General features: G+C 37.3%; 1 protein-coding gene across 1 annotated transcript in view; it reads right to left on the bottom strand.

The window, feature by feature from the left end:
• The window catches only part of LOC140136817 (uncharacterized), a 54,848-nt gene extending 43,597 nt beyond the window's left edge, over positions 1-11,251 (bottom strand). The window contains exons 1-5 of the mRNA XM_072158415.1: positions 11,211-11,251; positions 4,918-7,140; positions 2,862-3,527; positions 657-825; positions 137-284 (exon numbers count right to left, since the gene is read on the bottom strand). Coding sequence (XP_072014516.1) covers positions 137-284; positions 657-825; positions 2,862-3,527; positions 4,918-7,121 — 3,187 coding nt within the window. The 5' untranslated portion in view covers positions 7,122-7,140; positions 11,211-11,251. The remainder of the gene's footprint in view (positions 1-136; positions 285-656; positions 826-2,861; positions 3,528-4,917; positions 7,141-11,210) is intronic.
• Between the last annotated feature and the right edge of the window lie 3,261 nt (positions 11,252-14,512).

Below are 14,512 nucleotides of genomic sequence, written 5' to 3'. Positions count from 1 at the left end.
AAACATATCTGTACAGTATGATGTATATTCATACGTAGCGGTAACCGGAGCGCTTTCACCGGTGAAAGCGCTCCGGTGAGTGTACCAAATTTGAGTAGCGTAGAAGTATAATTTTGCTTTATCTGTACAGTTTTACCTTTATGTACATGCCAGTGAAGCTTCAAATCAGGAAGTTTGACTTCTTCTTGTTTGCTCCTTTCTCTAACACCCCTTTCTACGACATCATACTGGAATTTGTTAAGGAGATCCTTCAGTTTGTCTGTAGCCGCCATTGTGGATCCAGTCTATATGGATTAGATTATGATGAAAATAAATGTCAAGGACTGTAATTTCAATCATATGATTGGAAACTGGAAAGAAGCAATTTGATGTGCATATGATTCCAAAAAAATACAGCACTAATTTTTTGGAATTAACAAAAATATTATCCTGTATTGCCAAATGAAACGGCAAAATGCTAATAAGGTATATTGCTGATAGTGATAGCGATTGATAGGCAAAAGTGATGCATGCTGGGAATGAAAAGGGCTCAAACTGGCCGTCACGGGTGATGAATTCAATAGCTTTTGAGTCCTATTCTTTCCTAGGGCGTACTAACCACCACCAGGGTTCGAACCTGCAACCTCTCGAACACCTTATCGATTGAGTTAACTCACCGGTTGATCTCTAGGATTAGAGGAGTAGAAATGTTCTTTGGGAGAGCACTGGGTCCATGGAGGATCCGATGAGTCTGTATTGTCATCAATCTTAAACGATAAGAGCTTCTTAGCTTCTGCTAATTTGTCTTCAATATCACTCACTCTCTTCCTATTCTTCAGTGGTGATCTGTGGTGAAAGTTAACCCCATGAGAACTATGTGCCGATTGGCCAAAAAGAAGTTTTCGTTATCAATCAGCAACATTGTTAGAATAATTTCACCACACAAAAATATTGGGGTGAATTATTTGCAAAGCTCCATTCTGATTGGTGATTAAAAGTGAAAATATCATGTAATTGACCAATCAGAGGCAATGTTAGATCGGCAGGTAGTGCTCAGGGGGTTAAATAATGCATTTCTACATAAATTAATCTCATACATGATCTGTGGGAATAATTGCTCTTGTAGAGTAAGTGAATTGATTCTTGATGCTCACTGTATACAGTGTCCTCAGAAATTGCCATGCCATAGCATGTAGGTTAGCTTAAGCTTAAAAACTGGCATTCGGTAGGCATCAAGATCACCAAAGTGGCAGACCCAGAAGTAATTTGCGATAAAACTAAAACTTAAAGCCATATTGTAACATTTGATGAGGACACCCTCAATGTTTTTTGATTTAATTAATACTACACAATTGTAATGTACATTAATAAACTAACATGCCTGCAAAAATCAAAGCTTTTAGGTGCTGTATTTGTGACCAAAACCGTACATTTTTAACAAAATTATGTGTCTTGTTTTATTCACAATATTTTAAATAAAGAATAGTTTGCCATATCTCAGATGTTTTGTTACCTGGGTAACATCACAAAATAGGTCACGATTAACATGATTCAATGGGCTTTGATGTTTTTGCCCAGTTACCCAGGTAACGAAACACCTAAGATATGGCAAACAATGCTTTGGTTAGAATGTTTTCCAAGGCCAATTTTATCATAGCATTTTAGCATTTTTGATTTTTACCTGTGTGGAAACCAAAATTGACATTTGACTTTATGCACATTAACTCTAAGAACTGTACATCGAAGATGGTCAAACAATATTTTTTATATAATTTAGATGGTTCTATTTTATTAATATTTGCCCCCATTTTTGAAATTTTAGCCCTGCATTAGTGGCCATTTTTGTTTTATGCAAATTAGCATGTGTTCTATTTCTGTCCAGATTAATTCTGACTAATTAATTTCTGGCTTTAAGGTGGTACTACACCCCTTGATAAATTTGTGACTATTTTTGCATTTTTCTCAAAAACTAATAAAACACTGGTAACAAAACTTATGTATATTATAGGGCAAGGAATCCAGTTACTACACTGGAATTTCAGTGACTCAACACAAGTAGTTATTGATTTATTGATCAAATATTGGTTTTCCCTCATTTTTGACTGTAACTCCACAACTGTTGTCTGTGCTGAAATAAAATTTCCAGTGCAGTAGTTGTAGTCCTTGCCACTATAATATACATATCTTACTTGTCACCAATGCGCTATAATTTTTGAGAAAAATGCAAAAATAGGCACAAAATTGGCCAGGGGTGTAGTACCACCTTAATGAAAATAAAACATAATTTTTCAGCAAAAAATCCATATTGACTTCACAAGCAAAAGTTTCCTGTCCAGTAGCACCCTCTGAACTTCACTCCAAACTGACAAAATTTTGCATAGGGTATTCTTTTACTAAAATGTACAAAATGAGAGGGTGCCCTATTAAACGGGAATTACACGGTTCATATTTAAGGATGATAACATAAGCCCACAGAATTAGAAAAGGAGAACCGGGACTCGGCCACCATCTTGATACAGGCATGGAGCAAAAATTGGGGTATTCGGTTTCCCTCGGAATGCAACCGAGGCAATCGTTGTCATGCAAGAGCGACATAGATGATAGACGCATTTGAAAGACGCACTTGATGCGACCTGCACGCGATATCAAGACGCTAAAGATGAGACACAGAATTGTTTTCGTTTGTCTCCGCACACCGTCAACACGGACCCGAATACCCTCAATTTTCTCCCCATAGCTGACAGCGCGATTGTACATGGTGTATAGGGAGTCCCGGTTCTCCTTCTCTAATTCTGTGCATAAGCCCCACATATGTGTGGGAGCAAAAAATCAAAAAATTTATTTTGATCATGCACACACATTCTCACAAAAAACAACTGTACCTTCTTCTTCTTAAGGGCGATCTAGCCTTTCCTTTGGCTCTCTCCTTACTCTGAGATGACAGGTGTACAGGTAACTCTTGTGATCTTGATCTTCTTTTCCTAGACTTCTCTGACAGAGTCCTTGATGAATCACGACCCGACACTTTCCGTAGCTTTGATTTATCCACTCTATCAGGGCTCTTTGGACTTGATGATCGACGGCCTGGAGATCTTCTGTTCGTTCTTCGTGGAGAGGACTTTGGTTTTTTACTCAATCCTGATTTAAGACCAGTAGACTGGGTGTCTTTGCTTTGCGATACAGACTGTTTTTGATTGCGTTCTTTTGATCTGCCGGGCGAGACGTTCGATATAGGTTTATGTCTTGGCGATTCCGATTGTTTACGCCGATTTTGTTCCGAGGATCTTTTGGCAGGTGATCTTCCCCGTTCAACTTTACAAGACTTTTGTGATGTTCTTGGAGATTTAGTCTGAGGAGATCTGCTTTGAGGTCTGTTTCTTGGAGGCGAAACTGATGTTTTCTTATCATCCGGACGACTAGGACTTCTTTTTCTTCTTCCAGATGAGCCAGCACCTTGCCTTGAAGATGATATTGATGGACTTCTGTTTCTAATGGACTTTTTGTCTTTTCTTGCAGGTGAGAGTGACTGACTTCTGCTACAAAAACGTCTGAGGGGAAAAATATAGTGCCCTTTGAGTTATTACAACACATACATACATATGCATAAAGATATTTATAAAGCGCCTTTAATATTTATCAAAACGCTGAACAAGGAGAGAAAGGATGGAATAAAAAAGAAACATAGAAGGAACAAGAAAGAAAAGGTGAGTTTTCAGTTTCTTTCTGAAAACCGGAATTGATGGAGACTCCCTGATGGCTTTAGGGAGTTTGTTCCATTCCCTCGGGCCAGAGACAGAGAAGGTATTTAAACCAGATCCTCTATGTGCCCTAGGCTGACTAAGCAGAGTCTTATCGGAAGAAGATCTCAATTCTCTTCCGGGAGCATAGGCTGAAAGAAGCTCACAAAGATAATTAGGGGCACGGCCCTGAGAGCACTTGAAAACATAAAGCAGAAGTTTAAAAAGAATTCGGTCCTGGATTGGAAGCCAATGCAATTGAATGAGAAGGTTGGAGGTACCAGTTGAGCGAGGGACAGAGAAAATCTAACGCACAGCACGATTTTGCAGCTTCTACAGTCTATTTCTTTCACCTTGAGTGATACCATAGATGATTGCATTGCTATCTTTGAATTTTGTTTTTAGTATCTACATCCTTTTGCAAGGTAGCTCCTTGAGTGCAAAACACTGCTATCCTAGGAGGCTTAGTATTACTGATATTACTTTTACAAAATTCATACCTCTTCGATCAATGTTGTACAACAATGTATCTTCCTAAGAAGTACAATTATATTACACATACAAGTAAGTAATCATTCTATATATTGTTTGATATCATTTGATCAGGGCCGGTTTTGGGCCCCTAAACTGAGGAAGCCATGTGCACACAAGTGGCCAATGTAATGGCCTTCAATTTACAATGTGACATTAAAACGCGTAACGTGAATATAAAACAAGCAAAAATTTGAGAAAAAGGCTACCTTGCAAATAAATCATACATATTTTGGGTCTTTTGAGAAAAAAATAAGGACGGCAGTCCCAGAAAGGTCATCCGAAGATATGGGTAGTGAACACCAAGCATAGTAAATATTTATGTGAGATTTTTTTCATTTCATAGTATTTTACAAGTTGACCTCAAATTACCTTTAACCTCAGTGTGTTTAACTGATAGTTCAAGTGCTTTTCTAGTAAATACATGCAGAGTAGAATTTAGAGTCAAGACAATTTATAACATACTTGTTTTGGGAGTAAGATGATGCCAATATACTTGTTTAGGGAAATTAGGGTACAGAAATGACACTTGCCATATTTGGGTGCATTTTTAGTTCAATGTGTGTTTAGGGTGCTTTTTGAAAGCCTATATTCACAGATGATATATCCCCTTGTCATTGTCAAGTCGCTCCACCCCTCAGAGAGAGAGAGAGAGAAAAAAACATCTTACCTTTTGCTTCCTCTTCTCATTGGACTCCTGGACTTTGATCTACTTCCTCTTTGTTGCCCCTCACAACTTTTGGATCTTGATCCACTTTTAGTTTGCATCTTTCTCACAAGACTTCTGGATCTTGATTTACTTCTTCTTTGCATCTGCCTCTCAAGACTTCTGGATCTTGATTTACTTCTTCTTTGCATCTGCCTCTCACAACTTTTGGATCTTGATCCACTTTTAGTTTGCATCTTTCTCACAAGACTTCTGGATCTTGATCTACTTCTTCTTTGCATCTGTCTCACAAGACTTCTGGATCTTGATTTACTTCTTCTTTGCATCTGCCTCTCACAACTTTTGGATCTTGATCCACTTTTAGTTTGCATCTTTCTCACAAGACTTCTGGATCTTGATTTACTTCTTCTTTGCATCTGCCTCTCAAGACTTCTGGATCTTGATTTACTTCTTCTTTGCATCTGCCTCTCACAACTTTTGGATCTTGATCCACTTTTAGTTTGCATCTTTCTCACAAGACTTCTGGATCTTGATCTACTTCTTCTTTGCATCTGCCTCACAAGACTTCTGGATCTTGATTTACTTCTTCTTTGCATCTGCCTCACAAGACTTCTGGATCTTGATTTACTTCTTCTTTGTATCTGCCTCTCACAACTTTTGGATCTTGATCCACTTTTAGTTTGCATCTTTCTCACAAGACTTCTGGATTTTGATCTACTTCTTCTTTGTATCTGCCTCTCAAGACTTCTGGATCTTGATTTACTTCTTCTTTGCATCTGCCTCTCATGACTTCTGGATCTTGATTTACTTCTTTGCATCTGCCTCTCACAACTTCTGGATCTTGGTCTACTTCTTCTTTGCATCTGCCTCCCAAGACTTCTGGATCTTGATTTAGTTCTTTGCATCTGCCTCTCATAACTTCTGGATCTTGGTTTACTTCTTCTTTGTATCTGCCTCCCAAAACTTCTGGATCTTGATTTACTTCTTCTTTGTATCTGCCTCTCATGACTTCTGGATCTTGATTTACTTCTTCTTTGCATCTGCCTCTCATAACTTCGGGATCTTGGTTTACTTTTTCTTTGCATCTGCCTCTCAAGACTTCTGGATCTTGGTCTACTTCTTCTTTGCATCTGCTTCACAAGACTTCTGGATCTTGATCTGCTTCTTCTTTGCATCTGCCTCTCACAACTTCTAGATCTAGATCTTGATCTACTTCTTCTTTGCATCTGCCTCACAAGACTTCTGGATCTAGATCTACTTCTTTGCATCTGCCTCCCAAGACTTCTGGATGTTGATCTACTTCTTCTGGATCGTGATCTACTTCTTCTTTGCATCTGCCTATCACAACTTCTGGATCTTGATCTACTTCTTTGCATCTGCCTATCGCAACTTCTGGATCTTGATCTACTTCTCCTTTGCAACTGTCTCTCACGACTTCTGGACCTTGATGATGATATACTTCTTCTTTGTTTCTGTCTCTCACGGCTTCTGGAGTTTGATCTACTTCTTCTCCGTCTCTGCCTCTCACGACTTCTAGACTTTGTTCTTGACCTGCTCCTTCTCTTTTTTTCAGAGCGTGATCTACTTTTGCGTTTTAATCTTTCATCCGCCTTCCTATTCATATAGTCTTGGTCTGTATTCTCAACTCCATACTGCCCTTGCCCTTGCCACTGGTACTGTTGTTGTACATTGTGTGCGTAGGGCACATTGTTTGCATATGGGTAACCACTTGTTGCTGGAGACTGAAGATGTGGGGGTGGGGCCGAAGCTTGTGGATATACCATGGACTGGCTAGCAGCAGGTGGATGTCCATATTGGTATTGCACAGGTGGTGGTGGCATACCTGGTGGTGGGACTCCAATTGGTATATGTGGAGGTGGCACCCCCATAGGTATGTTTGGTGGTGGGACATCTCTGTGAATTACAACACCTGACTGGGCACCTTGAGAAATGACAGGGGGTGGGATACCATATGAGACAGATGGGGGTGGAACTCTGATCGGTGGTGGAACTGTAATTGGTGGCGGTGGTATAGATGATGATACAAATCCCAATTGAGGTGCACCCACCACAGGTGGAGGGCTAAATACAGTACCAACTGGAGTATGTAATGGTGGAGGAGGGTACGGAGGGGCAACAAATCCTGTCGTCTGATTTTGTGCGGTTGCCGAGCCTCCTTGATAGACATTTGTTGGTAGATTGTTCATGATGCGTCAGAAGTGTCTCCTGTATGAAACAAACCATAAAAAAATGATTACCATAGCAGCCAATCAGAGACAAGCTACAATGTAAGTACATTTCAATGCAATCTGTTATAATCTGTTATGCTGGTTTCATACTTTCAGCCTCTTGCCGCAATATAAGCAGCATAACACTTCATCATGCCGCATCGCCAAAACTTGTACGGTATCATATGTTCTCATACGTCAGAGCGGCACTGCTCCTGAGTTTATTCGAATTGAACTCCTAGCGATGCTGCCGCTTGGGCAAAGCGGTGGAGTGATCAATATATCAGCTTGCCGCTGGTCACCGCTAGTGTTCTGGTGCGATTGCACAGTGAAGCAAAATCATTGTCAGAGCGACAAAGCAGGGACTGTCTTTTGGAATTTGCTGGAGAGCATTAAATAGCTCTTCTGGAGCCTTCAAGGAGAGCTGTTTAGAGCATTTACAATAGAATGTCAACTAAGGAGAGCTAAAAATCACTCTCTATATCAGATTTAAGGAGAGCAGTAGAGAGAAAGTTCTGCTCTCGCTCTTCTCAAAAGGCAGTCCCTGGCAAAGCGGCAAGAAGTATGAAACCAGCATATTTATGTTGTAAGGTTCCTTTTATCATGTTCATCACATGTATGTATACACAAAAGACATCAAGCATATGCATATTGGACCTTGTGGAAAATAATAAACGCTGGATGGTTTAGCAGTACGCAGTGTGCAAATTAAGAAAAAAATTAGGTCATGAAATCTGGTCATTCGCCAAAATTTGTGGTTCTCTACATTGTACGTACCGGTATAGGTCTATATTTAAAATTTAGAACTTTTTGTTTTGAAGTTAGATTAGAACTTTGCATATAAAAACTTGGTAACTTAGTAACACTCCGAAAAATATAAAGTATGGGCTGATGGATAACTTGCATTGAATTTCTAGTTCTAGTCATCCGCCAGCAAATCTGGGCTTCAGGTAGTTCCAATAATAATAACTGAACTCACGGCTCCGACTGGACTAATCACTATGTTCATAACTTTCCATTATTTTTGTCCAATTTAGATTGGCATTCAAAAAATGACTTGCAATGGTGACATGTCAAGGACGGAAAATGCTAATTTGTCACATTAGCAGTTGTTTCTTTTGCAATTTTGATTAACTCCTGAGTAAACATGACTTTTTGCAATAATTTAATAGCTTTATAAACATGTTGCAATTGTGAATTAATGAATTATATGGAATAGAAGCCATGATAACCATTTTGACCCATGGTTTCATTAGTTTCCCCAAAAACTTACAGTTCTATGGTGACAAAAGTTGGACATAATTTGTTACTTTGTGCAGGTTGTTTACTTTCAGTATGTTATTGAACCATGTTTGTGTACATGTATATCCAAAACAACAACTTAACTGTCTTTTTGATGAAGATGGTGTTTGTAGATTACTGTATTTGTTGCATTTAATTCCTAAAAGAACCCATATTATGCTATCATAACCGAGTTTTGGACGTATTTCTCATTGTTTGTATGAAACTATCATCACTATTATTAATATCATGCAGAATTCTTATTTATTTATCTTTCAAATTAATATGTCTTTAAAATTTATTGCAACTTTGTATATTCTTTGCATTTCCTTAAATTTGGCTGCCTACAATTCCCAAAATTGTGTTAATGGTGACAAGATTTTGGACATATCTTGGATTTAACTTGCAATGTATTGTACAAAATAGACCTTTTCTTTTAGTAATAATCTATATTATTGACAAGAACAAGTCATTTTAATATCCATTCACATCATCAGACTCATGGCTGGACAGACAATGCAGACAAAATGATGTCCAAAAAAAATGTCACCACAGTTTCTGTCACAGGAATTGTCACATTAGCATAAATGTATGTCCAAAAGAGACGTAATGATAGCACTATTTTGGTCAGTTTCTGTCCTAATATTAGTCACACGCGTATGAATTTCGTATTCAGTCACCCCGTCTCATTAAAATGAAATGCAGGTACACCATATCATGTGTATACTGATATCAGTCACGTGTGATCACATAACTTTTTGACCAGATTTTTTCACCAGTTGCACATATTTCAACCCTAAACATTGCACCAGTTTGTGCTATTGTTACAAATTATAATTCATAAAAATATTGACGGACAGATTTGAGAATCTGAGTAGGCAAAGGTTGTACATATCTTGGCTGCCTTCTCTTGATATTTTGTTTCATCTACCTCACGCTATGTTGGAAAAGACCGTCTTGTTTCAAATCTTGCAACTGGTTACATTTCTCGCGAGAAATAAAAAGTGCTATAGTTACGGCATTATTTGGACGGAAGTCACCATAGCAAAATTAAAATCATAACTTTGATAATAATAAACACACATATTCTAACATACTGGTGTATGAGAAAATGTACAAGTTGTACAATAAATGTGAAGAAAAGATTTTAAAACTATTTGAGGATCTCCAAAGCATCTAATATTTTTTCTGCTAATGCTACAAGTGTCCTATACAGTTGGTGTCACCATAGCATCGTCAATTTTGTAGCTGTCCATCAGCCAAACCAGACAACCTCATAAATCAAAAATAGCTTTTTAACCACTGCCAGAATGTTTATTTATTATATGCATGATGCACATTTCATAACTTTGACATTATAACCCAACTTTTAAGAGGCTAAAAGCCGAGTCGTTTTTAAATGTTAACTTTGTCCGTCCATTTGGACGGACAAATTTGGACTTAAAGCTCCATAAAATTGACAAAATATTTCAGAATTAACTGAAATTATCTCTAATATGTAAATACATGTATGTATAAAATAAACAATACTAGGCTATTTCAGTCGCTGAGAAATATTAATTTGAACTGCACTTGGCCATATTGCTATGGTGATTGGCCGTTTATTGTGTTTTCTGTCATATGCAGTCGGCGCACGGTCCAGTAATTTGATTGATCTGCGCAAGTTGTTTTCACTGGCACTTGGTTGTTTTCACCAGCATTCTCTTGGTCGGGCTGACGTCACAAAGGGGAAATAGCCTTGTTAGGCATGTTCACAAAATTTAGGATATTTCACATGGAAATTATTTTGTTTAAAAAGGTGATTATTTAACTTAAAAAATGAGGGGTCAACCCTGTCTGTAGGTCAAAAACTAGCGAAGTTTATGGGCAAATGTCTGTTTTTAAAAAACTGCACTTTTCTGCGGCCATCATTGACAATGCCTTACAATGACTTACTGTACAAAAAAAGCATGTAATGCATCATTTTTTACCACGATGATCCATTTTAAACAAAGGCGATTTTATTTTATGAAATCTAACTTTCACTGCATGCTGACTTCTGTAAGGATAAAGTACCAGCACTTTTTAGACTACATCGTCAAGTTTCTGGTGTTGTAATTTCAAATTTTTGTATTTCCCTATGGGGATTACACAGTTAAGCCATTGACTGTGAGCTACTGTGGTCCAAACTTTTTGGATTGAATGTCGCCCTCTATAATAAGCAATGTGGACATGTCTAGCCTTGTAAACCCAGTGTGCGCATGTGCAGTTCCCCTTTCTCGAGCTGGGTGCTAACTATGCGCGCACTTGTGCAAAGGGGATGAAGGGGACAATGTTCCCGGATGTCCGACCGAGAGAATGCCCATGATGACGTAGGCTAGCTCCGTCCCGGCCCATCAATTAACATCATGTCGTCAATCACGTCATGGTCCGGGATAGTAAGATTATTGTCAATCAACATGTGAGCTGAGACTGAGTCTGAGACTGAGAACAATTTTCCTCAAACAGTATTAAATGAGTATGACAAACTGTGACAACGAAACATGTCAGTCAAAAAAAAGCATGCAAAGTCATGAATGATGAAGTGCCAAGCCCAAAGACAATCATGACAATTCAATCGTTCAAACTTCGTCTTCGAATTTGTATTTTCATGATTTTAATTTTCATGAATTACTCTCAATTGATCGAAAACGAACCTCCCTTCATATAGCTTCAGTCTCGTAGCTCACACATCAAACTTTGTGCCACAATTTTATTCGATTTTGAATTGTTCATTGAAGTATTTTCACTTAAAAAGTTTAAGCTTACCCATTTTTCGTCCTGCTCGACAAAAAAAAATAATATTAATGACCTCTGACCTAAGAATTAGCTAGCAAATCAACAGCAGATGGCGTTGTTTACCTGGTTGTCCAGGTGGTGCAGGGCGTGTGACGTCCGCGTATGGCGAATATTAAAAGAAAAGAAAAGAAAAAAAATAAAAGGAACTGAATAAATAAATTATAATGAATTTAAAAAATAATAATATAAAACTAAACACATACTCACGTCATTCATGATTGATTGCTAGGTAGATTGAATTGATAGTCGACCAGGCTACTCAGGACGATGACAACATTTCAGGACGGTTCACAAACACTTGTTTGGGGGGGCATGATGCAAAAAAAAGCGGGAAAAAGGGGGGCTTTAAAAGTTTTGAACCTCTTAAGGGGGGCCCTGAAAAAAATGACCACAAATTTTCCTGGGAAAACTGAGTTTATATGCCGGGGTCCCATAATTTTATAAAAAGGGACCCTGAAATTTTTGAGATCTGAAAAGGGGGCCCCGAAAAAAATTCGCGATGAAATTTTTTTTGCATCAGGCCACGCCCCCCTTAACTTCGGTCATGGGGTATCTTCAGTAGGTAAAATGTTTTTATTATTTTTTTAAGTGCAGCTCACACCCAATGACCCCTTGTTTGTATCATCAAAATGCCACAGAAATTAACAAAATAATGCGGGAACTTTCAAATTCTCTTCTTTCAGCAAAAAAAATATAATGGAATAAATGTTCGCAAAAATTGGCACTTTTTAGGCTAAAATGACCAATTATGCGGTTAATTTGGACAAAACCCCATGCAGGCGCCAACATGAGGGATAATTGTATGAACTATCAACTTTTCACAGACAATCTATTGCCCAGGCCTAAATGAGGATTAAATATGAATCAGGGCCTAATTATTTGTTTTTAAGGGATCTAAAAGGAGCGTTTATTGTGTTTCGACAGTATTTTTTGTGGGACATGAGAGCACCTCAGACGTATCGAATTGCATTCTGAATACGAAGCATGTCTTTCTGATATCAAATAATTTTCATTTTTGAAAATCACAATATAATACAAATTTTATGACAAATTATAAAAATTGATATTTTTTCAAATTTTTGATATATAACAGTCCTCGAAGTAAATTATATAAATTTAATGATATATTCTTAAAGTGTATGTAGCAGGGAGGAAATGCCGACGGTCAATTGAAAATTTTGACCTTTCATATTGAAGATATGGATTTTTTTCCCAAAAAGACCTAATTTTTGTTGGTGTTTTAGGAAAAAAATCCATATCTTCAATACGAAATGTCAAAATTTTCAATTGATCGTCGTTTTTCATCCCACCTACATACACATTAAGTATAAAATATCAGGTGTATAAAGTTTACTTCGAGTACTGTTAAATATCAAAAATATCAATTTTCAATGATTTGCCATAAAATGTGTATTACATTGCGAATTTCAAAAAATCAAAGTTATTTGATATCAGAATGACATTCTTCGTATTCAGAATGCAATTCAATTCGATATGTCTGATGTGCTCTAATGTTCAACAATAAATACTGTCCAAACGTTCATACCCACCCCTTAAGGTACAGAGCCTACTAAAATTATGTAGCTATATGAATTTGAAATGCAAATGCATCGGCCTTAAGGGCAGAGTAATGGGAGAGAATACGGACCTTTTCGAGCATCATTATTTTTGAATTGTATGTCCAAAGTATATAAAACTATACATTTTTTGAAAGGAAATGAGTCAAGGAATCCCATGGTGACGTCAGATTTGTTCAAAAATCTCGAGATTTTGAAAAAATCACAAAAATGCACTTTTTACCCCAATTTTTTGTGACAACTTAAAAAAAAAATCCGTTCGAGTAAAAAAAAATTAGTTTTTCATGGAGAAGAGACATGAACATAGGGAAGGTTTTTTATTTTTTTTGAAATTAAGTCTTATTTTTTCGAAATATTGCAAAAACATCTGAAAAAAGCAATTTTGTCACTCTATTAAGCTAAAAATTGCGCATAATGGTGTATATTTTTGTTCAAAACAAATATTTTTAAAAAATGAAAGCTGTCTTGAGCCATGTGACTTTTTAGAGTTGAAAAGAGTGAAATAAATCAAGCAAAAATACAAGTAAATATTAGGAAGTTGTATTTTTTTCAGTTTCAAGTGAAAGAATACATCTTAGTGTTGATAAATATCAAGAAATCTCAAATTCTGGTGTGGACGAATGTGTCTCCCCTTACTCTGGCCTTAAGGTTAGCAACTATTGTAAACTATTGCGATTTGGTAGTTCACAGCATCTTGCGAATGGTATAAATGCACATTGGCAAAAATTGCATTGATCATTTCATAGCGAGTGTGTAGAAGAATACCACAGATATACTTTTGTAGGTCCTGCAGCTCTTGAGTTATATTGTCAAAAAGGGCTGAAACAACAACACTTTTGTAAAACATACATAATTCATTCACAACAATAAATCAAGCAAATTTTCAAATGTATATGATTTGTAGAATGAACTTTTGCAAAACATCAAAGTGTTATTTTTTAATAATATATTGATTCAGATACATTTACTAGTAATAAAAATCGATATTTTGGTTGCTTCGACCAACAATACCGAGTATACCCTTCACTGATTTATTAAGTCACTACTTAAATGATTGACAGATTACCACCTGAGTATAACTGGAAACAAAGTACTGTATAACAGTTATTTCCACCAGGTTAATTTTTTGTGAATTTAACCATTCTAAACAGTTACAGTGTGTAGAATTGCAGATTCATACATAGTGATAATCAAATGAAAGTAAAATAAATTAAACTTCACACTACTTGCTTATTTTCGCTTACCGGGAGCACTTTCGAGGAACTTCCTCGTCATCAGCCGATGTTGTTGACTCTGATATATTTCTTGGAAACGGCTAGAGACCAACCTGATCATGTGACGTCACACTCGATGACGTCACCAGGGGCAGGACCTTTCTGTGATGTCACATGATCGGGTTGGTCTCTCGGCTGATGACGAGGAAGTTCCTTGAAAGTGCTCCTGTTAAGCGAAAATAAACAAGTAGTGTTGAAGTTTAATTTAATTTACTTTCATGTTACAATATGGCAGTTTGACCATGAATCATACTGGTCAAAAGTCTTTTTCAGGGGCGTAGCAAGCGGTTGGACAGGGTGGACGAAGTCCAGGGGCCCAATTGTTCAGGGGCCCCAAGCAAAAGCGATAGGACTGATAGGGCTGATAAAGGAGGTGTTAAAATTAACCCATGCTGCTCCTTGTCTATAGGCCCCCCGAGGC

The sequence above is a fragment of the Amphiura filiformis genome, chromosome 17 (assembly GCF_039555335.1).
Source record: "Amphiura filiformis chromosome 17, Afil_fr2py, whole genome shotgun sequence".
In the NCBI taxonomy this organism is placed as follows: Eukaryota; Metazoa; Echinodermata; class Ophiuroidea; order Amphilepidida; family Amphiuridae; genus Amphiura; species Amphiura filiformis.
Note: the sequence above shows the minus strand (reverse complement) of the source record. Positions and strands in the feature narration are given on the sequence as shown.